At 37.1% G+C, this 25,775-nt stretch overlaps 5 protein-coding genes and 1 non-coding gene across 13 annotated transcripts; 3 read left to right on the top strand and 3 right to left on the bottom strand.

Annotated features, from left to right (window-relative positions):
* Positions 1–466: 466 nt before the first annotated feature.
* On the bottom strand, positions 467–2,316 carry LOC110413922 (cytochrome P450 94A2-like). The gene has a single exon (XM_021424949.1). The coding sequence runs from the start codon at positions 2,264–2,266 to the stop codon at positions 752–754; it is 1,515 nt and encodes a 504-aa protein (XP_021280624.1). The 5' UTR covers positions 2,267–2,316; the 3' UTR covers positions 467–751.
* A 1,121-nt stretch (positions 2,317–3,437) lies between these two features.
* On the bottom strand, positions 3,438–8,386 carry LOC110413172 (putative myosin-binding protein 4). Of its 6 annotated transcripts, XM_021423909.1 has the most exons (5): positions 8,217–8,386; positions 7,423–7,469; positions 6,185–7,345; positions 4,550–6,085; positions 3,438–3,954 (listed from the first exon to the last, which is right to left on the bottom strand). In XM_021423909.1, exons 3-4 carry the CDS (start codon positions 7,332–7,334, stop codon positions 4,572–4,574), a joined length of 2,664 nt encoding a protein of 887 aa, XP_021279584.1. In that variant the 5' UTR covers positions 7,335–7,345; positions 7,423–7,469; positions 8,217–8,386; the 3' UTR covers positions 3,438–3,954; positions 4,550–4,571. The 6 variants fall into 6 exon arrangements, with proteins under 6 accessions (XP_021279584.1, XP_021279582.1, XP_021279583.1 ...); XM_021423907.1 differs by having other exon boundaries at positions 6,185–7,436; XM_021423908.1 differs by having other exon boundaries at positions 6,185–7,436; positions 8,222–8,386.
* Positions 8,387–8,540: 154 nt separating this feature from the next.
* LOC149527387 (U1 spliceosomal RNA) lies at positions 8,541–8,700 on the bottom strand. Its single transcript, XR_016351105.1, has one exon. It is a non-coding gene; the product is annotated as a U1 spliceosomal RNA (small nuclear RNA).
* Positions 8,701–8,746: 46 nt separating this feature from the next.
* On the top strand, positions 8,747–13,389 carry INDH (INDH1(iron-sulfur protein required for NADH dehydrogenase)). 2 transcript variants are annotated; one of them, XM_021423913.2, is made up of 8 exons: positions 8,747–8,913; positions 9,037–9,154; positions 9,232–9,354; positions 9,712–9,809; positions 10,052–10,178; positions 10,967–11,052; positions 11,631–11,756; positions 12,782–13,389. In XM_021423913.2, exons 1-8 carry the CDS (start codon positions 8,887–8,889, stop codon positions 12,923–12,925), a joined length of 849 nt encoding a protein of 282 aa, XP_021279588.1. In that variant the 5' UTR covers positions 8,747–8,886; the 3' UTR covers positions 12,926–13,389. The 2 variants fall into 2 exon arrangements, with proteins under 2 accessions (XP_021279588.1, XP_021279589.1); XM_021423914.2 differs by having other exon boundaries at positions 8,754–8,913; positions 9,273–9,354.
* A 125-nt stretch (positions 13,390–13,514) lies between these two features.
* Positions 13,515–16,886, top strand: LOC110413173 (pfkB-like carbohydrate kinase family protein). The gene is made up of 5 exons (XM_021423912.2): positions 13,515–14,340; positions 14,435–14,685; positions 14,789–15,080; positions 15,618–15,770; positions 16,184–16,886. The coding sequence occupies exons 1-5, from the start codon at positions 13,972–13,974 to the stop codon at positions 16,568–16,570; spliced, it is 1,452 nt and encodes a 483-aa protein (XP_021279587.1). The 5' UTR covers positions 13,515–13,971; the 3' UTR covers positions 16,571–16,886.
* A 745-nt stretch (positions 16,887–17,631) lies between these two features.
* On the top strand, positions 17,632–21,317 carry MUG3 (MuDR family transposase). Of its 2 annotated transcripts, XM_021425125.1 has the most exons (3): positions 17,632–17,844; positions 17,943–17,966; positions 18,690–21,317. In XM_021425125.1, exon 3 carries the CDS (start codon positions 18,803–18,805, stop codon positions 21,104–21,106), a length of 2,304 nt encoding a protein of 767 aa, XP_021280800.1. In that variant the 5' UTR covers positions 17,632–17,844; positions 17,943–17,966; positions 18,690–18,802; the 3' UTR covers positions 21,107–21,317. The 2 variants fall into 2 exon arrangements, with proteins under 2 accessions (XP_021280800.1, XP_021280801.1); XM_021425126.1 differs by lacking the exon at positions 17,943–17,966.
* The last annotated feature ends 4,458 nt before the right edge of the window (positions 21,318–25,775 follow it).

The following is a 25,775-nucleotide window of genomic DNA, read 5'->3' as shown; positions in this document are numbered from 1 at the left end:
AAAGAATTGACATTTTTTAGATAAAATTGAATGTTCCCGTCACGTGAATCTGCCAATGGGAAAAATCCACGTCTGAGTCATAGTGGCATGTGCAGGGCCATATGCGAAAAAGGCGCAAAATCGTGCAGGTCGTCTGCCAAAAGTCTCCAACTTCAATAAAAGCCACTAATTCGACAGATAAATATAATATAATTTATTTTTGAATTATTATTTTATCCATCAAAGCTATATGATAATATTTTATACTATTCATAAAGTTTAAAAACCCCGTTAATGTAAAATACGATAATTTTTAAATATAAATGAACAAAAAGGAACTCTACCATAAATTAACCTCAGCACATTTAATTATAATTAAAAAACGAAATAGCACATCTCCTTTTTCGCAACTAAAATATCCACTCTTCTATTACATTAAAAACAGTATGATTAATTAATTATACTCTTTTTCCCTTTACTTCTGTCTTTGATAGTAGTATAATACTTTTGTATAACAAAAACAATTTTAAGAAAATAAGAAAACTTTTAATTAGCTTTAATAAATGATACTAACTTATTTTGCTTAATCGAAATGAATCCTAATCAACCAAACCATGTCTACGAATAAAACACATAATCCAACAGTAATCATTGGACTTTGCAAATTTAATCAAATATATTAATATTTGAAAGTAAAATGCCACAGTGAGATGAAATAATCATATAGAACTACGCATCCAGGATTAATATATTCCCTTGACCTCTGTTTCATCTAATCGAGCTGTCCCCTGTCCTCAACCCTGACTGGGAACCCACCTTTCATCTTAGAAGTCAGATAAACAAGAAACTCCGGCTGAAACCCATCCTCCACCGCGGGCACCACCTTGTACCGCCTTAGAACACCAGCCACCACCCTTTTCATCTGCAAAAAAGCCATCTCCTTCCCCAAACAAATCCTTGGTCCTGCCTGGAACACTGGATAAGTATAAGGATCTCTCCCAACAAAGCTCCACTTCCCTGCCTCATCTCTCTCCAACCATCTCTCTGGCTTGAAGTCTGCCCAATCTGATCCCCATATTTTCTCCATCCTTCCCATCGCGTAAGGATGATACGTCATTAACGTTCCTTTCTTCACCACCGTCCCGTCCGGTAAAATGTCGTCGTCCATTGCCAGCTTGCTATCCGCAGGGACTGGAGGGTACAGTCTCATGCACTCGCAAAGAGAAGCATGAGTGTAGACCATGTCTTTAACTTCCTCAAACACTGGCATGTCCGATTTGTCTTTGATTTCTTTGAGAATTTCGTTTTCAACTTCAGGGTGTTTATGTACTAGCCAGAAAAACCATGTCAAAGCCGCGGATGTTGTGTCACGGCCAGCAAGTATGAAGCTGATTACTATATCCGTAACGAAATTCTCGTCAGAATGGCCTGATTGCAAGAACCTTGATAAGAGATCAACGGATTCCAAAGAGGACTTGTCAGCTAGTTCTTGTTTCTTTTCTCTTACAATCTTCTTTGCAAAGTCACGGACTTGAAAGACTGCAATGTTGAGTCTTTTCTCGGAACCAATATTGAAAAATCGCTTGATTTTCCAGGCTATACTATGAAAAGTACGGAACCTCTGGCTACTTAAGTTAGTAGCATCTTCAAACGCCTCTGCAAACTGTGCCTGTGGTAAAGAAGGCAACAAGCAGGCAGGGTCGAACCCGAAAGCTATCTTGCACACGTTATCAAAAGCGAACCTCTGAAGAATCTCTTGCAAGTCAAGCACAGTCTTAGCGGAAGCAGCTTCAGAAAACATCGGAATCAAACGGTCATGAAGCTCGGTATCGACAACAGTTTGGACAAACTTACGAAGAGATTTGGTGTTGAACTCGTGGCTAGAAACTTGTCTCTGGAACTTCCAGGACTCCCCATCGACGTTGAAGATACCGTTGCCAAGGAAATCGAAGAGAGTGCTTCTGGAGAAAGGGCCTTTTTGGTAGTTGTCGAAGTGGGTCTTGAGTATGTGCTGGACGTTGGCAGGGTTTGCAGTCAGGATCTGGCGATGACCAAACAAGTGGTGGAGAGTGAAAGTTGCAGAGGGAGAGCTCTGGAGGATTTGAGTAATCCATTGCATGCGATTGCTTTGATTGGATTTGACGGCAAAATAGGAACCGATTATCGGATAAGACTTGGGAAAAATGGACGGAGACGGGGGTGTCGATGGTTTCTTTGATTTGGTGATGATTAGGAAAAGAAACGGGAGAGCGAAGAGAAACAGCGAGGTCAAAAGCTGAATAAACATTGCAAAAATGTTTTTAATTTTACTTAGCAAGGGCTAGGAGGGGGCTGACAGTATCCTTAGAAAAAACTTGCATGTTGTATATAAGGACGGGCCTAACCTTATATATTGGTCAAAGGCCAGGAAGTTGCTAGGAACTTGGGAGAAAAGAAAAGTATAGAAGGCTGAAAACAGTGTGAATGCAATATTTCAAATACTCTGGAATACAAGTCATGTAAGGTTACTGAAAGTTAAGCTTTTTTTGGAAGTTCTTTTATTAAAAATAATTAAATTTTAAAAATTTAATAAAAAATAAAAATACTAAAACTAGTGTTTAGATATGAAATTTGGCTAATTCTTGCCTCAATCTGGTGTCTTTTAGTTTCATTATGGGATTTGGTTTATACTAGAATAATTTTTATAATTTTGTGGGCAGGGTCAACAGGTATATGGTACGACTAGTTATGCTATTTTAGGAGGTACATGAGGCATGACGAAACGCCGATGAAATTTGTTGTAGAAAGTTCTACACAACGAGAAGAGGTCTATAATAGTAGGTCCTGGATACAGATAGAAATGGAACAAAAGATGCGGCTCGTCAGGGCAACCGTTTCGAACACCGTCGAAAGCAATATCAACCGTTTGAGTAATTGACTTGTATTCTCCCCTGGACTGGATGCTTTCAACTCGAGTAATCACAACTATTAGCCAAGTTTTGTTCATTTGTTTTGATTTGACTGAATTTCAATAGTTAAAAGTTGAATACAACTTTAAAAAACAAATCACATTTCGGCTAAATAGTTAGCACTTTTATGTTCTTCATATTTAATACTAGTCAACTGTACACCTTTTGCCATTTTTCATTCCAAACAAAGGCAAATCCACTTGAGGAGATAAAAAAATGAAATAGTTATTATATAAATAATATCTTTGTAATAAGAACAACTACTATAAGTTTCTGCTAAGTGGCTAAATTGCTGGGGCCTAACTGTTGGACTCTTTGAATCGGCTTGGGGGTTGAAGGTTTCAGGCCTCTTTTTTGCTTTCATGTATCAAAGGCACATGTGTGAACAATAACCTTCATCTTCTTCTAGATGTATTATTATTATAAAGGCCAGGAAAGGATATTTGGTGTTATAACGTAAGCAAAGTCGTCACCAAACTGCCATTATCACCTCGGCCTGAGATTTTCAACTTTTCATAAAGGGCTTTATTAATTATCTTCCCTTACCCAATCTTTACCAAAAAAATAAATAAATAAAGGAAAGGGTATGGCACCAAGTGACTGAAAAACAATAGTAAACTCCTCCAGCTATTTATATTGGCATCTTCTGAATTTACAATTGATGTAGATTGGCTACTGTGAAGTGTGAACAAACCTTCAAAAAATTGTAAATAAGGTTAAAACAAATTTATCAACTTTACAACCTAGTCACACAGTGCTCCAAAAATACCACAAATGTAACCCCTGCCAACCAATCAAAGAATGAAACCCACCAGGAGAGTAAAGGAAGAGGGAAGTAATTGCTTTTACAGTTTTACTCCCATACCTGATCACATGAGGTGGTTCCTAGTTTGTGAAACCTGATCTTTGATAATTCACAATTTCGTGGTAGGCCAAGAGATACTAGTTCCTGCAATCCTTGTATCAAATTTCAAGCGGAAATACTTTACTTCTGCTTCCTGCTTGTTACCCTCAATCTGGGATGTATCTGAAATATGTATATTTGTGAATGATAAGCTATTGGATTTCACCAGAAGGATAATTGATAAATGCCAAAGAATACAGGATATTACATAAACACTTGCAAATCTCGGAACAGAGATGGCAAATGTTGTGAACATCTGAAGCACATTCAGACATGATACTACAAACCCTAATTTCTCACAGATGGTAAATAGATACAGAGACAGTCACTACGAGTTATCTGTCAGGCACCTACTTTCACTGCTTCCTGTCATCCATTCCTAGTCAAGCAAAAATTACATTCCACATATCTGGCATTTTTCTTTGTTAACCTGATTATGTACGCAGATATATTACCATACAACACTGATTTTTACAGAAGCAAAATAAATGATCAGCTTAAGGTGCGCAACTCACATGAAACTAAACATACATGCAGCATCATTAATAATCGAGAAACATAATAGCAATTTCCAGTGACAGTCAATCAAGACATGCAACAAGTTTATACTAGATGTGCAGAATCTCCACCTAGAAGAGACTACTTTTTGGAAGAGATATTTAAACGTTAATAGGAAAAGAAATAATTGCAATTGCAACCATATCTGTAGCATGCTTACCTTGCAATGACATGCATAAAGCTCATGAAACAGACATGTTCCTACTCCTTATTCCAAGTTTCCTCAATTCTCGTAAGTGATGAAGTATCTCTTGAATAAAAAGCATCCCCTCGTTTCCATTTCCAAGAGAATTTAGAGAATGCTCAAGAAAATTACAATCAGCCTCAAGTGCTTCCAGCCTCTCATTAAGGTCTGAAATTTCATTTTCAAGAGCAGCCAAACCAGTTTCTCTACAATCCATAGAATCCTTTTGCCCATTGGAAACCATATGACTATTTCCCTCACTAACAACTTGATCTCTGCTTATTGAAGTATTCAACCCTTCCTGAGAAGGAGCACTTCCATTAGACACTGATGAAGCTTTTTGCACTGACAAATCATTACCTTCCACCTGACAAGGTGCTTGTTTATCCATTTCATCGAGGAACTCTTGTTGATGTTGGCCTCCATCTGCTGCTTCATCAAAGTATTCACCATCAGATATGCATGGCGAATTCCCATGATGAGCAAACCTTTTAAGTTTGCTTTCCAAATTTTGCAGACAATGAGAGATGTACAACTTCTCATCTTCAAATTCCGACCATGCAGATATGACTGCAAGATTATTATTGACTTCAGAAGCCTCATGAAACATTGTTTTCGAGGGAAATTTCAAATCATCTTTTAGGAAGGACGTACTTGTATTCTCCACAGAAACATGCTGCTCCTTTAACTTGATGCTTGCCTCAGGTACAGTCTCTACCAATGTTTCATCTGGGAAGTTTAACCTGTAATATTCAAGCTCTGCTTCCAGATCTTGTAATTCTTTCTCTTTCTCAGCCAGAAGATCATTAGCTTTCTCCAACGCATCTACATCGTATTCTGCTTGCTCTTCCATCATCCTTAGGTACTGCAGGGCCTCCATGTGGAGCGCTGCCTTCTCTTCTTGTAACCTTGTAATCATAGCCATTGCCTGATTTGCAGCAATTGCAGAAGCACTTCTTTCTTCCTCTAATTCCCTATTCAATGCATTCATGCACTTCCTATCATATGCAACTTGCCGCTTCAGCCTATCAACTAGATTTTCACCTTCAATTTCATTGACGTTGCTTCCATCAAAAGATTCGAGGCCAGCAAATTCACTTCTTTCCATAAAGACTGGGTTCTGATGATTATGAGCCTCGTCAGAGTTGGATTCATTAGTTCTTTGCAATTCAATACTATGACCTCGTAATCTTGGACTTAAATTGTTCAATGATAAATCAATCCCTTGTCCAGAAGAATTCTGCACAGGCAATGACTTAAGATCTTCATTAACTCCATTATTGTATGTCAGCATAGGTTCTTCCATGACGAACCCAGATGTGTCTCTTTCTTCACCACATACAGGTGACTTATGCACAGCACTCAGATCCCCATCAGTTGAATTTACCATGGCAGTATCAGCTACAACTTGATCAGTTCTGAAACCAGACACAGTTGATGTGCTTATCAACTTCAAGATTTCATCATTCTTGTTGATCGATATATTTTCACTTGCTTCAAAAACATTTGCCACTGTCAATGGTTTCAGGTATTAAGTCATATAAGAATAAGACCAATACACACACTCATACAAGAGAAAGAGAGAGAGAGAGAGAGAGAGAGAGAGCTTACATTTTTCTGACGATGCTTCAAGAGGAACTTCAGTAACATCAACTGATAGGGGAGCATCAACTAGAGAAATAAGATCAGACAGTAACGAAGCACTGAAGCTTGGAACTTCCACAACACAGGATGATGGAGGAATATCATCTAGAGAAATAAGCTCAGGCATTACAGGAGGATTGGTTTTCTGATCAGCCAGCTGCTCTTTATACTCACAGACATCATTCTCACCAGGGACATCTGAAGCCAGACATCTAACATCACGTGGTTCATTAGCATCAGGCTCTTTTGTTGTAGCCAAAATATTGGATAGCCTTTTAGCTGGGGCTTCAGGAGCAGAAAGAACTACAGATTCATTCCTATTCTCATTTATATCACAAACTATACTATTGCCATTCTCATCATCAGAAATAGGAACCTCAGACTCTGATCCAGAAGTGATTCCCAGCTCAGTGTATCCTACATGAGACAAGGGATCAAATCCAGTTTTTCCAAGAAGATGAGATGCTGCCGGTGCAGAAAACTTATCCCTTATCTTCTTCAAGCCATTTCGACGGCTTAAGCGACGTGGAAAAGGAATATTTGGCTTTGAAACCACAATGCGCGGTGATTTTAAGGCGAGTAATCTTTGGGCATTTGGTCTTGGAATCCAAGGTTTATTACAACACAGACACAACCTTGTGCCTTTAGAAGCAGGAGTAAGATCCTGGTTGAAATATGAGCTCCAGGAACTACAATTTCCACAACCTGTAAGATCAAACCCCAATTTTCCTAGAAAGAGCCTCTGCATACCTGAGTTGGATTTGTTTTCCTCACTGTGTGATGAGAGACAAATCTCACACATACCACGGCCATCAACAAGCTTGCCATGAATGTTGCAGGAAATCAATGATGATATCTCTGATCTATGATTGGTGCAGAGTAAATTCCGATAAAATCCAGGTTTTTCATTTCCAAAAATATGATCAAGCCGAGAGCACAAAATGCAAGGTATTTGCAATTCACAGTAATGTGCAAATCTTGTCAGCAGGTAAGATAAGATGGCATCAACAAACAGCAAAAAGATCAGGAACCATTCACAAGCAGCAGTCCTTAGAACTGTTGTAAACCCCTTCAAGTTCCTTTGCACTTTGGGAGGAGAGGTACCATTTGTAGCCATTTCCACCACAACTGCTCTAGGATCCCATAAGTTTCAGAACTTGATGAATACCAAAAAGCCTTAATTGATGCATAAAGTAGTTCCTAACCTTGCAATACAAAGCTGAGAATCCCATCCCCAATTCAATAAGGTAAGCTTCCATTACACGGTTAAAAGAAACAATCAATCAAGTCAGCAATAGCCCACATGAAAAATAAATAAATGCAGAGCTAAGCGAACTTTTTAAGCTACCAAAAATGCTTAAGGAATAAAAATTGACAGAAACGCGTGCAGAAACTCACACGTACAAAGAGCATCACCAAGATGGTATTCTTCTTTTCGACTCATTGGACACGAAGAAAGATAACAATAACAAACAGAAGCCATGTTTAAAATGTAAGAAATCACAACCAGAGCAAACCCTCTCACACGTTAGCAATCAAGTGAAATTCTCAAAATCCTTTGAATGGTTCAAAAAATAAACATACTCGAAGGAAGAAATAAAAATGGTGAATTTCTTAATAACAAATAATTAAAGAGGACCTGTTGACAGTTTAGAATTCAATCAGATAGGAAACTGTAACCAACCCAACTGTGCAGTGTAATGATTGGGATCAACCAACATTGATAGGCAGACAGCTTTTCAATTAAATTGAAATTAAGGACCAAAGACCTAACCCATTAATGTAATAAATAAAACCCAAATGAAATGAAAGAGAATCCAATCATCAGATCCGTAGACACAGCCAAAACAAGACCGTAAAAAGCCTTATTTTCGATCACCAAATATTAAGAACAAATTCACAAATGCAATTCCAAATATTGGGTTCATGTTGAAACCTTGAATTCAACACAAAAACACCTGCGCATTTGATTTAAACGAGACTAGAAGAGAAAGAATACCTTACAGTGGATTGAGATGAACGATGATGATGATGAAGAAGAAGAAAAAAAGAAAATGGAAAGTACTTTTGTCCGGGAAAAGGACTGACCGTTGAAACCAACTGTTGTGATTTGTTTGCTTCCCAAAAAAAGCAAAGCTTTAAAATTGTACTTTTTGGTTTGACTATAATAAGCTTTCGCACAAACCATACTTCTTTTCATTTTTTGGCCTTCTTTTACTCTTAATGATTATACAGAGAGATGCAAAATATTTTTAACATCGAAGTGAAATTATCTTATTAAGATGAAGAGACCATAATAAGAAACTTTGGATTACTAGATTGAACAGGGGGCGCGCGAACGCAGGCCCCGCTGCCACAAATTGTGACGTACACTCTCCCACGTAGGGAGATGTTAAGCTGGCGAACTCACCAAGTGCAATGTGGGCCGCCAACATAGGCCACGGGCCGTCTTCATCGCCTATACGCCCCGTCCTGGCAAGTGAGTTTAAACGCACACCCTGATTTATATTTTATAAGTTCTTCCTCGCAGTCGCCCCATTCTGCGCGGTGTGGATCAATAACCATACACAATAAACCCACACGTCTCGTTGATGCTGGAATATTTGGTTTTCTATCCAAGTTTCTGAGACTCAGTGAAGTGCTAGTTAAGACTTGTGGGTTGTTTCCTAATGAAAGGCTTCTGGCGACCCTTTGCTGTAAGATGAAGCATTTGTGCTCCACATGGCTTTTACTAGTTTCATTTAGAAATTCAGTGAGTGTTGTTTTGGGTTGATTCAAAAATGGGTTTTTCTTTTTTTTTTTTCTTTCTCTTTTTGCAGAGGCTTGGCGTTAGGAGTTATTCGGTGTTAGGCTATGATCATCTGAGAATTAATGGGGTTGAAGATGTTATTGCCGTTGCTTCTGGTAAAGGCGGTGTTGGCAAGTCTACCACTGCAGGTATTCTATTTTCTCTGATACACGAGCCGTGTCCTTAGGATATGCATTCATGTCAGTTGAATTTTCAATCCTTGCAGTTAATTTGGCCGTTGCACTAGCTAACAAGTGTCAATTGAAGGTGGGCTTGCTTGATGCTGATGTGTACGGGCCATCAGTTCCAACCATGATGAGAATCAACCAAAAGCCAGAAGTTACTAGAGGTAATTTTCCATCTTCTAAGGACAAATTAGTGTAGTATACGTCTTTAGTCAATCGTAGAAAATGTCCCTTTTGCTTTATTGGCTGACAAGAAAATGTCTAGTTGTATATCAGTTGCTTATCCATTTAGTTCCAAAATGTTTTAAGTAATATAAAGTGTTACCTGAGAGTGTTTTAAAAGTTTTTCATTGCAGATTTCATTTGTACAAATCTGATAAAATATATTGGGTCTTCGCTGATCAACTAACATATGGTTGAGGCTCATTTCCTTTTTTTAAAAAAATTTATTTATTGTGATATAGGATGTTTGCATTCTTTAGTTATAAACTATGGAAGTTCCTCCTCTTTATCTTCCACAGATTTGAAGATGATTCCTATTGAGAACTATGGAGTGAAGTGCATGTCAATGGGATTTCTGGTGGATAAGGATGCACCGATTGTGTGGAGAGGTCCCATGGTATGTTACATTATATTAGTTGTCTGTTCTTATTTTCTTTCATTCTTGATGGTTTATGCTTCTCTTTTGCAATAACTTCTGCTTACAAAGTGGCTTGATTTTAGGAACATAGTCCTTCATCTATGTCATCTTAAATTCAGCAGAGTAGAGAAAAAGGATTTTGTGGCCTCCTTCTTGGCTTCAAATTGAAGCTCTGTTGACTTGACACTTCTGCAGTTTATGAGTTCTTATGTTTCTTTCAGGTGATGAGTGCTCTCCAGAAAATGTCAAGGGAAGTCGATTGGGGAAGTCTTGATATTCTTGTGGTGGATATGCCACCTGGCACAGGTGATGCACAACTAACTATGTCCCAGAAGCTTCAGTTGTCAGGTAGATAATTAACTTTTAGTTTTTGTTTTTTTTTGCCCTTTTGGGAAGAAAGGGGCATTTGGTGCTATACTTGAAAATTGGCCTCAGATCAAGATCATTGTGAACTTGGACTTGTCATAAAACATAAAGTACCGCTATGGCTTCATAGGTGTTCTGGTGTTTAGCAGTCTCACCTGTGCTCTCTCTCAGGCCTCATTTAGATGACTTAGAGCTTTGTGCTTGTATTATGCTTTTTATTTGATTTCTTTGATAAAGTTGGAATTGTTTTGACATAACAGTAACTTGAATGAGAAAAGTTAATATTACTTTCAGGCATCACCTCGTCTCAATTCTTTTTTCTGGAGAAAAGATAGGGATGAGGATAATGGAGGCTAAAATCATAATTACTTTTGTTTTCCAAGATCAAATTTCAAAAGGAAAACTATATCATAATTTCCCTCTTCCCCTGTGGTAACCTAAAATTCACACAAGGTTTACCTCTTATAGAAATTGAGCTGTTTACAGTTTATAAGAAATAATCAGCTCAAATTTTTATAAGATATAAGCAGCTTAATCTATATATAAGACGTAAACAACTCAATTTCTATAAGATGTAAACCTGGTGTAAATTTTAGGTTATGACGTCTCGTCAACTCTCTTTCCTTCCTAACTAGCCAACCACCCAACACTCCAAAAGAGAGAAAAAGTAATGAAAATAAAGAAGACATTTTGAGTTCCATTTTTTGTATATTGTTTTACTTCAAAAACTTCTTTTTGATGCTTTGTTATCATTGCTGGTTTGCTTTTAGGTGCTTTGATAGTTTCAACCCCGCAAGATGTTGCCTTGATTGATGCTCGTAGAGGAGTTAGAATGTTCTCTAAAGTTCAAGTTCCTGTAAGTCATTACGTTTGCATGTATTCTGTTATCATGCCTGCAAAGCTTGTTGAAAAATTTTGTATGGTGCCTAAATTTAGCATTGTTCTATATTCTTTAAAGGGCTAGATGGTATGAAGGGTTTTTACTATGATTGCCCTAATACCTAGGACTGATACCTCAACTGCATGTGATATAATGTAATACATGTCAGTTAAACTTGCCTTCTTTATTGATGGGTTTATAGAATTTAATTATTATTACTTAGTAGTTTAAAGTATAAATCAGCATGTGGGTTAGAAATGTTGCTGCCTGCAGTGACAGATCCTGGTTTTGTGAAATTCGTTTTGGCGTGTGTATATCATAATGGAACTGCTGCATGACAGGCCATGACTGCATTAAGCATAATTCCTAAGCTCGTTGGGCATGCTAATACTGTTCTTGCATGTGTCCCCTTCAGTTCACACATCTTCCTCGTACTGCAGCATAGTTGTTTTGCTATTACTAGAAATTTATGTTGGTACCTCTGCCCTCTCCACTATTTCCAGAGTTCAACTCTTTTCCTCCTGATTGTTTTGAAATTCTGACTGCTTTTATAGATTTTGGGATTAGTAGAGAACATGAGCTGCTTCAAATGTCCACACTGTGGTGAACCTTCATTCATTTTTGGGATGGGTGGAGCTCGTAATACAGCGGCTGAGATGGGTTTGCAACTTCTTGGTGAGGTAAGTTGTTGATTTGTGATTGTTCTGCAATAAAATTAATGATTGTCAATTTTTTAAAGCTGGTCCCTATGATGCTTCAAATCACCATACTTGTCAGGCTTGTTAATACTAGAGAATCATTTTAGATATGTTCTAAGGTCATGGTAGTTAAATGTTCCTAGTGATTTTTTTCCCCTCTTCAGTATTATTAGAAGAGGCCGATAATGATTGATGATGTGGAACTTTATATGTGAATGGATGAAAGTCAGGCCGCCACAGTTAGGGAGGGGAGAATTAACTTTATTGCTTTCTTTACTAGTTATTTGAGGGAAAGAAAAAGGATTTTGGGCTTTTTACTTGCTTGTAGGCAGTTGAGCACTTTCTTTGGCCTTCATGATAGCTAATGTATATTATAAAAGGTTGAAGTCTGAATTTGGTGCTTCTAACTCTCTCAATTTTGCGGATTTAGTCCCTTTACCCTAATTTAAATGAATTTAATCTCCATACTTTTATTAAATGTTGATTAAGGACAATTGTTAATGCTGGTTTTGTTGATGACATGACATGTTAACTTAAATTTTTTTAACATGTGGCAAACATTAGCACAGAAGATTTTAATTTTGATAAAAAAATATTAGAATTTTTTTTAGAATTTTAAAAAATATTTAAAAAACTTATTTTTAATAAAAATACTGAAAATTAGTTGGTTTAAATTTTAAAAAATATAAAAGATTTTTTAATTAAAATAAAATATTATTTTTTTAGATTGATCTGTGTCTAGCCAAAACAATTGATCCACTTCAACAATGCCAAGTCAGACCAAAATGCTACATCATCCAAGTTAAAGGTAAATATTAACATTGATATTATCAATTTTTCTTTCAAAAAAAGTGCAGGGACTGAATTCATTAAAATTGGAATAGAAGGATTAAAACTGCTGAATTATAATTGTAGAAGGACCAAATTCAAACTTCAGGCTATTGTAAAATATAGCTACTCCATATATGTTCAATGCCGCGACTATATATGATACTTTGTTGTCTCAGATACCCATTGAAGTGGACATTAGGAAAGGTTGTGATGAAGGCATACCAATAGTGGTATCAGCACCTGATTCTGTTATCTCCAAAGCTTACCATGATGTGGCTCAAAATGTTGTCATGAGACTTGAGGATTTAGCAAAAAAATGAAACCTAGCTCAAGGGACTGGACCAGTGGAGTTTATTCAGGTGGTTAGTTCACTCAGGTAAGGTAAACCGCCTTCATTGTCGTGGTTTGTTGGCCGTATTTACTTGGTGGTGGTGCGTTTGAGATTCTCCGGAGACCCAAATTGTATATCAAAGATTTCAGTTTGAGGTTTTTTAAATTGTATATCAAAGCGTGGAAGCATAATGATTAAGAAACTAATTTGGATGTTGCACACTCAAGCCAGTTGAGTTTGTCATTAGATAGCTCTTTTGCGCGACGGATGGAAATGTTGAGCCCTTCATCTGCCCCAACTTTTCTAGTAATAGCGGGCACATTTGTTCATTTTTTCTTGTAGTTGTTCCATGTTGAAACTCGCTGGTGCTAAAATGATTTAAAGCTTTGAAATTAATCTAAGAATCTTACGCATTTGTAAAATTTTTTGTACATGAGCTTTGAATTGGACAAATAGGCGAAGCTGTTGATGTAGAAATTGATGATCCGTTGGATGTGGTAGTCCACTCTTGTCTTGAGTCTTCGTTCTCACCTAATGTGGGCATATATTCTGTCATGATGGCCACTCTACCAAAGAAAATCACTGCTACGTTTGTTCTTCTAAGGTTCCTAAGGGGACATGGGCTAAGAAAAGGAAACAAAAAATTAGCTGAGTGTGAACCCTTTTTCAAAGGAGTAAAAAGAAGTATCATTGAATTTACTCCTCTCCACCAACTTTGTATGCGAACTTTTATTTATTTATTGGGGAGTTGAGTGATGGATAAGAGAATTCCAGGGATCCCACATATGATAGAAGGAAGTTGAAAGATAGAACCATAACGTCAAGTCGTCAAAGAGGGAAAATAACATCCTTGGCCATCCCCTCGTTTCTTCGTTTCCTTTTCCTGAAACCAGCTTTCCCCCTTTAAGCATATTTTTCTTTTTATATTTTTATTTTAAAATCACACTATCCCAATATTCGATTCTCTCTCAACTCCCCCATTCATCAGCATCGTCTTCTTCTTCTTTCATCTTATTTTTACTACTCATCAGCTGAATGCATCACCAATCCATAGCCTTAAAATCCCCCCAATACCCTTTCCCGCCCCTCCTCCATCCTCCCAACCCTATCCCTTCTCGCCTCGTATTCGCCCCCATTTCCTTTCCCCTCCATCCCAACACCACCATCAACTCTCCTCGCTCTGTCTTCTGCTGCCGAAATTTCCATATGCCAGTTCCCAATCACCCCCCTCGCTCTCCCCCCTCCTCCAACGCCACGAAACCCTACGCCGTCAAAACTGTCGATGTCGCCACTCTCGGCAACCTCTGCGTCGATATTGTCCTCAATGTTCCTCAACTACCCCCGCCTTCCCCAGACGCTCGCAAAGCGTTCATGGAACAGTTATCCCGTTCTCCTCCTGATAAGGTAAAAAACGTTACTCTTTTTTAAAATGGGTTTTCTAATTTTTTGGGTTTTATGGGAAAGCTCTAATTTTTTTTTATGGGTTTTTGGGTTACAGCGATATTGGGAGGCTGGTGGGAACTGTAACATGGCTATAGCAGCTTCAAGGCTGGGACTTAACTGTATAACAATAGGTCATGTTGGTAATGAAATTTATGGGAATTTTCTTCTAGATGTGCTTCATGATGAAGGAATTGGTATGGTTGGAATGTGTGACGAAACTGATCGTGTTAACAGTCCTATTGCTTCTTATGATACCCTCTTGTGCTGGGTGCTTGTTGACCCTTTACAAAAACATGGCTTTTGCAGGTAAAAAAAATTGTCTTTTCTTTGTTTTTCAATAAAGGCCATCAATTTTGGTTGAGAAAATGTTCGCTGAAATTTTATGTACTATTCTGTTTTCTTTTATTAGTCGGGCAGATTTTAGTAAGGAGCCTGCGTTTAGCTGGATGAGTACACTTTCCGAAGAAGTAAAGAGAGCAATTAAGCAATCGAGGATCCTGTTTTGTAATGGTTATGACTTTGATGAGTTTTCTCCTGGTATGTTAATCTCAGCTGTGGACTATGCGGTTGAAGTTGGCACATCAGTGTTTTTTGATCCAGGGCCACGGGGGAAGAGTCTTTTACGTGGGACTGTGGAAGTGCAAAAAACACTCAGGCATTTCTTGAGGATGACTGATGTCCTTCTTCTAACATCTGATGAGGTTCGTTGCATTTCTTTTCAAAGAATGACTGGAAAATTTTATTTTATTTTTCCTTTTTCTCTTGTTTGTTCCTTGCTTCTATATCTATTCAAATGCTGTCATATATCATGTTGCAAATGATATCGGTGTAATCATTTTAACTTTCTGAAATTGCTTCACTAAATCTTTCTTAAAGTTTAGGCAATATTTTCTCTTTCACTATGTCTTTTCTTGCTGCATTTCTTCTTTCTTGGTGACTCAGTTGTCTTTTTATTATCTGAGCACCTTCAATTTGAACTTGCTAGTCCTCCTTACCGCACATGTTTTGATTTACATGCCTGGATCATCTCAACTTTCTTGTAATCACTGGGAATGATTGTTGGGCATCAGTGCTCCTCATCCTTAGATAAATGTTTAACTTGCCTGCAACCATTTACGTTTGGATCCCTGTTGAAAGTATTTGGCCTTTACGGTATCTGATGTGAATTATATCTTTCTATCTAGTAGCTTTATTGGCTGTTTACCTAAATAGTAGTACTTGCATTAACGAACTTCCAGGCCGAATCATTGACGGGCATAGCAAACCCAATACTAGCAGGGGAGGAGTTGCTGAGGCAAGGAGTCCACACTAAATGGGTGGTGGTAAAGATGGGCCCTAAGGGTTCAATTCTGATAACCATGTCAAGTATTACTTGTGTGCCTGCATTTAAGGTAAATTATAGCCTTAACTTCATTTTATATCCAAATAAATAAAAGGTTGCAGTTGTAAACTGAATGTTAATTTATGGCAATCCCTTGAATGTATTTTCAATTTGCTTTAAGCTAGGATGCTTCTTTCTATTTCTTGAATGTAATTTTTTAGCTCATGGATGCTGTAAAATATGATTGACAAAAGTTTTAGGTATTGATGACACATTTGCATGTTTCTCATTATTAATCTAGATCATGCACATTTAACGTGTCTAGTTCTCAAAATATGAAACCTCTGAGAAAATTTTCTTGTTAGTCGTTACCTATAGAAGTTAAATGTGACCTCTCTTTTGAATTTGGTCGTTCTAACCTGTCTGGCTTCTTTCCACTATTTATATCTTTGCTTATGCTAATTAATTATGAAATGTGATTAGGTTAAAGTCATGGACACTGTCGGGTGTGGAGATAGTTTTGTTGCTGCTATTGCATTTGGTTTTATACATAATATACCCTTGGTTACTACATTAGCGTTTGCAAATGCTGTGGGTGCTGCTACTGCTATGGGTTGTGGCGCTGGCAGGAATGTAGCAACATTGAAGCAAATAGTAGAACTCATGGAAGCACCTGACCTCAATGAGGATGATGAATATTGGAATGAGCTACTTAGTGAACATTTGGACTCACAAGAAGTTACTGTTCTCTCAAAAAAGGTTTTAAATGGAAGCAATGGCAGGATGAACCAAGTTCCATTGCAAAGGGTGGTTTCTGAATTGCTGCCTAAGCTTAAATCTAGTCAATTAGAGGGAAAACTTTCATGTTGATGCATTGCAACAGAAAGTAGTTTCTCAGCAACGGTACATGTTACATAGCAATTCCTTGTATGGATTCTCTGGCAATACAGAACAAGTTTTATGAGTTAAATCATCTCAATGGATTGAGATCAGGATGAAGTAGTTACTAGAAGAAGATCCTCAGGTGAGAAATAATGCCATTGCATAATTTGTGGTTATGAGCATTTTTAGCGATACCTTGATAGATTTATTTGTGCAAAGCTGAGAGCAGCTTTCACGTTCTTATGTAAAGATGTTTCCCCCCTTTTTTTGTATCTTTTCATGTTCGAAATAATTGCTTCTAAAACAGGTACCACTTGTCTCTTGTGCTTTTGTTGTGATTGTGGTGCAATTTTTACCGCATCTATTAAGTTGTGATTGTGACAATAAGTCCATTTGATACGATACACCAAGGTATTGCTTTCCCTAACAAAAAATGTAAAAGAAGAATATAATCGAGATTTCCTTATAATCCATTCCTGACTGAAAGTTCTGTTTTCCTCTTTCTTCCCATATAAAAGGGGTGCTTAAGAAACTATGAAAGAAGTACACATACTCGAAGTCTTATTTTCATATTTTATAATCAAATTATAAATGTAAATGAGGATTTTGTAATGGAATATTTTCGATTAATATCTTATAATCGAAATTGAATGCTTCAAACTTTCAATAAAATAGAGAATTGAATACTTTGAACTTCACATTCTTGTTCTAGTAAGATTCTTGGCTTTATAGGGCTATAAAGTCGTCAAAGTTTATGCTACATTCCAATTAAAAGAAAATAGAAATGTAGTAATTCCCTAAAATGAAAGTAAAGGCAACACAGAAACGTGATAAATAAACGAGATATATAAAAGAATAAATTAAAAAAAAAATTCTAAAAAACAAAATTGAAAAGCCTAAATCAAGTAGGACCCACTAATTGCAAAGGCGGCGAGGCAATAGGGAAGCAGCGGGGGCAAAGAAAGGTACGTGGGGCCCGCAATAGAAAATTCTATAAAAAGGCTGGGGTGATTGGGGGGCAAGTAGGATGACCTAAATACCCTCTAAAATTGGCTAACCCTACTTCAATTCTCTCTCAACATCCCAGCCTAAAACGGCTGCCCTTGTACCCCTGCAATTACTCGCTCTTCCCCTCCTTTGCCCTTCCCCTTTCACAGTTTTCCCCCTTAACCCAAACCCCGCCAACTCTTAAACCCTTCTCTCTCTTTCAAATTTCTCAATACCCTGTCTGCCCTGCCTTCTTCTCCAATTTTAATTCACATGTAATCACTAATCACCCTTTGGTTTTTTCCTTTTTATATCCGCATTGTTTTATTAGAACCTACTCTGCCCTTTTCGGGTTTTAACTTTTCTTGTGCAGGTTCTCTTGAAGACTTATCTTCCGGTGAGTTTTTTTTTTTTTTTGTTTTTCGTCTGTTTGGTTAGCTGAAAAAAAAAAAGAGGAAGAGAGACTTTGTCGTTTTAAAACTGATGTTCCCATGTTGCTTTTTGGGTACCTTGTCAGCGCTGGAAACTTGAGCTAGTTTCCTTTCTATTTTTTTTGGAAAAAAAGGAAAGAAAATAGAGAATTGGGATTTGGTTGGGTGTAATGTTTATTGTTTATGAGTGCCCCACGTGTTGAGTTCTGTTGTGTTGGATATAAAGATCAAACTGAAAGCAATTTGCACTTTTTTGTTTGGTTGCGCAGAAAAACTGCGGTTAAGTTTCCCTTATGTCGCTTTGTTTCTATTTTAGATGTATAGGCCGTATTGGGTTCTAGTTGCTATTGTTGAGTTCTTTCTTTTGTAACTCGACAGATTATAAAAAAAAAAATACCTCTGCTCAACTCTTTTGTTGCTATGATCATGGTTTTACTAAGGTGGATTGTCCCCCCTCCCTCGCTTTCCTTTTAATCTTTGAAATCCATGAATCAGAGGAAAACGCGAGATTGTTTTTTGTTGTAATTGTATAAGAATCAGTAATTGATATCCCAAGGAAGTATCACTATTGAGCAACCTAAGGGTTTTCTAATGCTACTGCAACAAGCTTCCTGTATACTTGACTTTATATCATGTTTAATTTTTAAGTTATGAAAAATAAATTGTTGATTTACCAGTACTTTTTACAGGGACAGGTCCTGTTTGAGACCAAAACACTCTCAGATTAGAGCTTCCTTTGGGTGTTAGTTGAGATTTTGCTTGGATTTGTGAAGGGTTTGTGGGCTATCAGTTGTTTTAAGTTATGGCGAAGCATGAGTTGGTGATTAGGCCAAATCAAGATTTCTCCTTGCGGCAAAATCAATGTGTGGGAATAGGGCATAATGCCAGCTTTGTTCTGGGTAGTAGTCATGACTTGTTACGTGCAGAACAGATCCGTGATTATGATTTGCTTATCGGGCCTTCTCCTGATCATGAGTTAGGTTCAGGACATCATATTCATGAATTGGCAACTGGTCAGGTACAAGCAAATGATCTAGCTCTGCAACATGATGATCTTCATAAGTTTGAAGAGAATGGATTGAATATGGATCAAATAAACTACCCTGATGCTAAGGAAGACCATACCAATGTTGAGGAACATGATCATCAACTCCCTGTTGTTGCTCAGAATCATGAGTTTGGTTTGCGGGATAATAATCAATTGACTCTTGTGGAGAACCAGGATCTTCAGTACAACTTAAGTTCAGATATGCAGCAAAATCAGGAGATGAGTGTTCTATCCGCATCAGACATGTGTTCTCAACAGCAACAGCTGGTAGTTGGTGCTCCTGTGCTTCAATCCCGTCCCTTGTTTCCAGTGCCTAACTATGAATTAACTGTTGGAAAAGAGTTTTCTGATGTCCAGAGCTGTAGGAGGGCTCTCAGAGATGCAGCCATTGCTCTTCGCTTTGAGATGCAAACAATAAAGTCTGACAAGACTCGTTTTACTGCCAAATGTGCAAGTGAGGGATGCCCTTGGAGAATTTATGCTGCAAAACTTCCCGGTGTTCCTACTTTTACCATTAGGACCATCCATGATGAACATACTTGTGGAGGGATTACCCACCTTGGTCATCAACAAGCCTCAGTTCAGTGGGTTGCAGATGCTGTAGCAGAACGTCTGAAGCAAAATCCTCATTATAAACCCAAAGAGATATTGGAAGAGATTCACCGTGTTCATGGGATCACTTTGTCATACAAGCAAGCATGGAGGGGTAAGGAACGCATCATGGCTGCTGTGCGTGGCTCTTTTGAGGAAGATTATCGTCTCCTTCCACAGTATTGTGATATGATCAGAGAAACAAATCCAGGAAGTATTGCCCTGGTATATGGGGATCCTACCGAAAACCATTTTCAACGCCTTTTCATTTCATTTCAAGCATCCATCTATGGTTTTCTGAATGCATGCCGACCTCTTATTGGACTTGATAATACTAGATTGAAAAGCAAGTACTTGGGGACCTTGCTTTTTGCCTGCGGTTTTGACGGAGATGGTGCTGTGTTCCCTCTTGCATTTGGTGTGGTCGATGAGGAAAATGATGCCAACTGGATGTGGTTCCTCTCTGAGTTGCATTACCTGCTCGAGATTAATGCAGAGAACATGCCAAGACTTACCATCTTATCAGATCGACAGAAGGGTATTGTAGATGCTGTAGAAGCGAACTTCCCAACAGCTTTTCATGGGTTCTGCATGCATCATCTCATTGACAGTTTCCAAAAGGAGTTCAACAGTTCTGTTCTTATCAACCTTTTCTGGGAAGCTGCTTTTGCGCTCACTGGCCTTGATTTTGAAAAAAAAATCATTGAGATTCAAGAAATCTCTCCTGAAGCTGCTACTTGGATTCGAAATACTCCTCCGCGCTTTTGGGCCACAGCACATTTTGAAGGGACAAGGCTGGGACACCTGACGGCTAACATAGTGGAATGTTTGAATTCTTGGATAGCAGAAGCCTCTGGCCTTCCAATAATTCAAATGATGGAGTGTATCCGACGGCAACTGATGACTTGTTTTAATGAGCGGCGTGAAACAAGCATGCAGTGGACAGGCATTCTTGTTCCTCCTGCGGAAAGGCTTGTATTGGAGGCTGTTGAGCGTGCACGTACTTACCAAGTGTTCAAAGCAAACGAGGCCCAATTTGAAGTTGAATCGCATAATGAAGGGGCATTTGGAGTAGATATTCGTTCCCGTAGCTGTTATTGTCGTGGATGGCAGCTACGTGGGCTCCCCTGTGCTCATGCTGCGGCTGCTCTCCTCTCTTGTAGACAAAATGTGCGTAGGTTCACCGAAAGTTATTTCACAGTGGCAAGTTACCGTAAGGCATACTCCCAGACAATACACCCAGTCCCTGATAAAGCCCTCTGGAAAGAGATGTCTGAGCAATTTCTAAAGGAAGGGGAGAAAGACGTTGAGTTCCTCTTAAAGCCACCCAAGTCGCTTCAGCCGCCAGGGAGACCTAGGAAGAGGCGAGCTCGTGCAGAGAATGCTGGTCGGGCAAAACGGGTGGTGCGTTGCAGTCGCTGCAATCAAGCCGGGCATTTCAGGAGTACATGTACAGCACCTATGTAGATATTTCAGGTCTTTTTCACTGTGCAGACGGAAAAAATAGTTTTCTTCTTTCAAATTTTTTTTAGAGCTGCTATTGTTAGCGCTACACTTTAGGAGACACAGATAAGAGTTCGTGTTCATAGGTTTTCTTTGGACAAGTGAATAGCTTAGTAAGTTTTATATGGATAATTATAGGTGTAGCTCCTTGTTTCAGGTTTTCAATCCTTTTAGTTTTCAGCATGCTATCAGCTCCAGACTGGCCAAAACAAACAAACAAACAAACAAACAATTTCAGCTCAAGTCCTTATATCTTATTTAATGACAAAAAACGTATCCAAGTATTAAATCAACAAATTACATGTATAACTTACCTTTATCAACACGAAGATATGAACCTCCAGTATGTTATGCTTAAAAAATAATAATAATAATAATAATAATCAAGGGAAAGGATTCGAGAAAATGTTGGGTCCCCCGCAGCACGACTTTTCATGACTAATAAACAGCCCTTTCATTTGTATCGTCTTCCCGCGTTAGAATCTTTCTACATTGGACGCGGCGAGGGACTTTACACAAGTGTGTCGAGTGGGTGGATCCTCAAGCATTCACTCGACCTTAGGTCGTGGTGCACTTCCAAACTTTTGACTAAAACGCAATAACAATTTGCATTCTGCAAGTTCAAAACACGTTATCTTTAGGAAAAGCCCCACCTGAAATTTACAATTTTATCCTAAACTTTAGAAAAGCAACAGAAACCAGGTTGGCATAGGAAATGAGAACTCCCTGGACTGGGGAACAACAAATTGAGTCAAACCAAAGTAAATGCAGATCGGGACTACAAAACATCCAACCCCAATGATATGTTATTATCCCAATTACTGTACTCAGTGCCATAGACTGAATCATAGTCTCTAGCTCGAGAATGGCTGACATGACCTCTGGCATCAGATCAGAGGATTCACATGCATAAACAAGAGCATTTGGCAGGAAAGGATTACACTCCTCACGATTGCATTGCATGCATAGAGCTTGCAGCCTCAGCCATAAAGTTCTGTATCATTCAACAAAAGAGAGATACATAAGATGACAAGATAGAGCATTGGTGATCACAACTCATTGTCTGAAGGACCTTAGAAGGGGCAAAAAAAAAACAAAGGAAACAAACAAGGTATTCTGTTTTAAATACTGAACAAAGCTGATGATATGTTGTAGTCAAATAAAAGATTTGAAAGGTTTGTGGTTGAAATGCTAGCAAAAAGTTGGGGGGGGGAGGGGGGGGGTGTTGAAAGAGAAAGAGAGCGGAGAAGCAACTCAACATAATAGTAGAGCTAGTAAGAATAATAATATTCGATGCCACTGTTATACAATCCCAACTCATCAACGCAAGAGTACCTGTATCAACTTCTGAGCTGCTTATACTTCAAAAGCAGACGCAGTGATTTCTAGAGTCATATACCCAGGCAAATCTTTTGTTACCGGTAATGCTATCGCAGCTCCACTGGCACAGCCCATATAGCTTTTATTTGCACCAGAGGTCCCATTCACCGCATTGGCATCCACCCTTCAATTTTTAATTTTTTTATTTTTATGTATATAAAATTGGAATATATAATTTTGTCATTTCTAATTAAATTAAATAAATTATTCTTAATACATGCGCTTCAATACGAAAAAGTTTCATTAAGAGTAATTTTATTTTAAAATTTTTTCTCTTAATTAAAAATAACTAGAATTAAAAAAATTATTTTTCAAAATATTATATCTTTGAGGGTTAAAAAAACTCTCAAATTGAAAACAAAAGAAAGGAAGGTTGGTGGGCTTTGCTCGGAGGCCGAACACATGACCATGGGGGTTTTCAAATTGGGTCAAGCAAGTGTAGAAGATGAATATTAAGTGGGCCATGACAATGGACAAAATTCGTCCCATTTCACATGTAAATAACCAGATGTCTCCCTTTGCCATACAAGGTAAAAACGAGATCCTTTTGAATAAGATCAATTGAAGTTCAAATACCTTCAATTGCGAAGCCTTTGTTCCCAGTCAACTGATATATATAAGCCAGGCTTTGAACCCAGAGTAATTTATATCTACTTCTTCATTTGCTAAGCCTTTGTTCCCAGTCAACTAATGAAGCATTTTACTTAATTAGAACATCAATCCAAGGTAGTTTACCTTCTTCAATTGTAAATTGTGGTGTTTTCTTTTTCATGATTAATAATTACTTAAATAAACTACAATATTAGCACTTATAATTATGAATCATGAGAATTACTTACTTTCTTACTTAAAAATACTATGTGACATGTTCATACATATAAATAATTAACAATGCTTCATTCTGTGGTGAAAAGAAAACAAAAATATCAAAAATTTTATCTAAAGAATAAATGCCAATATATTTAAACCTTCATATGCTTCATGTCATTTATATATCCAACAAAATAGTATTACCTTCAAAAAAAAAAAAACAAATGTAGTAGACGTAGAAAGCCATTTTTGGCCTTTTTGAAACTAGTTGACTAAGCTATGATTACATTTAGGAAATTAAGCTGTCGGCACTCATGCCTTATTCGCCTATTTCTACTGCGTTTTTTGTTCTTTTTTTAAATACTATTTGCATGATATATATATTTATATATATTATATTATATTAGGCATCCGAAACACCTCCTACAAACTTGTAATAATAACAAGAAACATTTTCTTGAGCATTTCCCGCAAAATTATCTTCTTCCTCTCTGGATATATATTTTGTCAAGTTGATATTCACAGTTGGATTAAAGCTTTCATGTAAAACTTTTTCTAAAAACTGATTATGTCTATTTCCTGTCTCTTTTGCCTTTTTAATTGCGGCCCCATGTGTAAAAGAAAATGGAAGAAACACATGCTGCCATGCAAATGCAATAATTGCTTATCATCTCCAGGCCCTCTTGGATTCAAAGGTTAAGATTTCATTAACCTATTTTCTTGCTATGAAATGCAGTGAATGCAAATGAGACTAGTGAAAATGCTGACATGCAACATCCCATGTGGTTTTGGATATGCATAATTGCAAAGTCATATATTTTGAAAATTGGAATGCAAATGTCCAAAGTCAAATTTTGTGGGAGCTTAGGTCCAAACCTATCTATTTTTGTATCCAAAAAGGCAAATATCTTAGCTATGTTGGAACACAAATCAAAGAAAATTATGTTCAAACTGCGTAAATGTTGTTGTCTTTAAAATTGTATTCAACTATTTAAAAGAGTTAATTGACGTATAAATCATAAAAATATAATTAAGCTTATTGATTGGCTACGTTTTGTACTAACGAAATCAATCCACTAAACAGTTATCAAAATATAACAAAATTATCAAATTTCTATAAAGTTTTTCTACGACCAAAAACTGAAGCAATCTAAAAATAATTTAGAAAAAGTGGAAAAAATGATTGCAAATTGTTTTTCTTTTGTCCTTTTTCATATATCTTTCGGAAACCAAAGAGTCTTATTTATAAGTAAATATTTCTCTTCCCAATAAACTTAAAATATTTATTATAATAGATAATTATCTATTTTTAATTTATTTTATTTTTTAAAATATTAATAATTAATAATTTATTTTAAAATATTTATAATTGATAATTTAAATATTAATATTTTATTTACAATATAATCATTAACATTTTAAAATATTAATATTTTATTTATTGTTTAAATATTATTATGATTAAAATATTAATGATTTTAATTAATTTTTAAATTTAAAATATTAATTGTTTTATAATATATAATTAAAGTCTTAAATTTTTTTTTTCATTTTCACTTATGAGGAGCATTTTTGTCTTTTTAATTTTAGAAGTTATTCCTTATTCATGGAATAACAAATACCATGGGGACTTGGTATCTTTCTCAAGCAAGATACCTTGAAAATTAAAGAGTTTAATTACCAATTTAGACAACTCAGTGCTGACTAGAATAGCAACCTTGAAGCACCTTTCACTAAGGAAGAAGTTTGTTTAGCCATTCAATAGTGTGACAGGAACAAAGCTTCCAGCTAGGACGACTTCAACATGGAGATCTTTAAGAAACATAAAAAAAGAAATCCTTACTTTTATGGAAAATTTCTACAGCACTGAGAAATTCAACAAAAGTATAAACTCCTCCTTTATTACCTTGGTTTCAAAAATAAGTAGTCTTACTTCGTTCTCTCACTTCAGGCCCATAAGCCTTGTAGGTTGCATCTACAAATTTTAGCAAAAGTTCTTTCTATCAGACTCAAAGCGGTGATCAGATCTGTCATTCGTGAAAACCAATTTGCTTTTTTCAAAGGAAAGTAGATTCTCAACTATTATTTAATAGTTAACGAGTCCATTGACTCTATGAAAAAAACCAAAAGAAGCGGTCTTTCGCTCAAAGTTGATTTTGAAAAGGCTTTCGATAACGTTGAATGGGACTACTTGGATTTAATCATGCAACTCATGGATTTTGGTCCAAGATAGCGAGGTTGGATTAGGCAATGTGTTACTACTGCCAGCATTTCAATTCTTGTGATTGGCACCCCTACTGCTCAATTTTTTGCTCAGAGAAGACTCAGGCAAAGATGCCTTCTTTCCCCCTTTCTCTTCAATATAGTAGTTGAATCTCTTAGCATCCTTCTTAGCAAGGCTAATAATTTGGGAATCTTTGAAGGAATCAAAATTGGGAGCTCG

This window comes from Theobroma umbraticum, unplaced genomic scaffold, assembly GCF_002168275.2.
Source record: "Theobroma umbraticum cultivar Fairchild unplaced genomic scaffold, ASM216827v3 scaffold_4.1, whole genome shotgun sequence".
NCBI classification, from domain to species: Eukaryota; Viridiplantae; Streptophyta; class Magnoliopsida; order Malvales; family Malvaceae; genus Theobroma; species Theobroma umbraticum.
The sequence above is the reverse complement of the archived record's forward strand: the minus strand, read 5'-3'. Positions and strand labels throughout refer to the sequence as shown.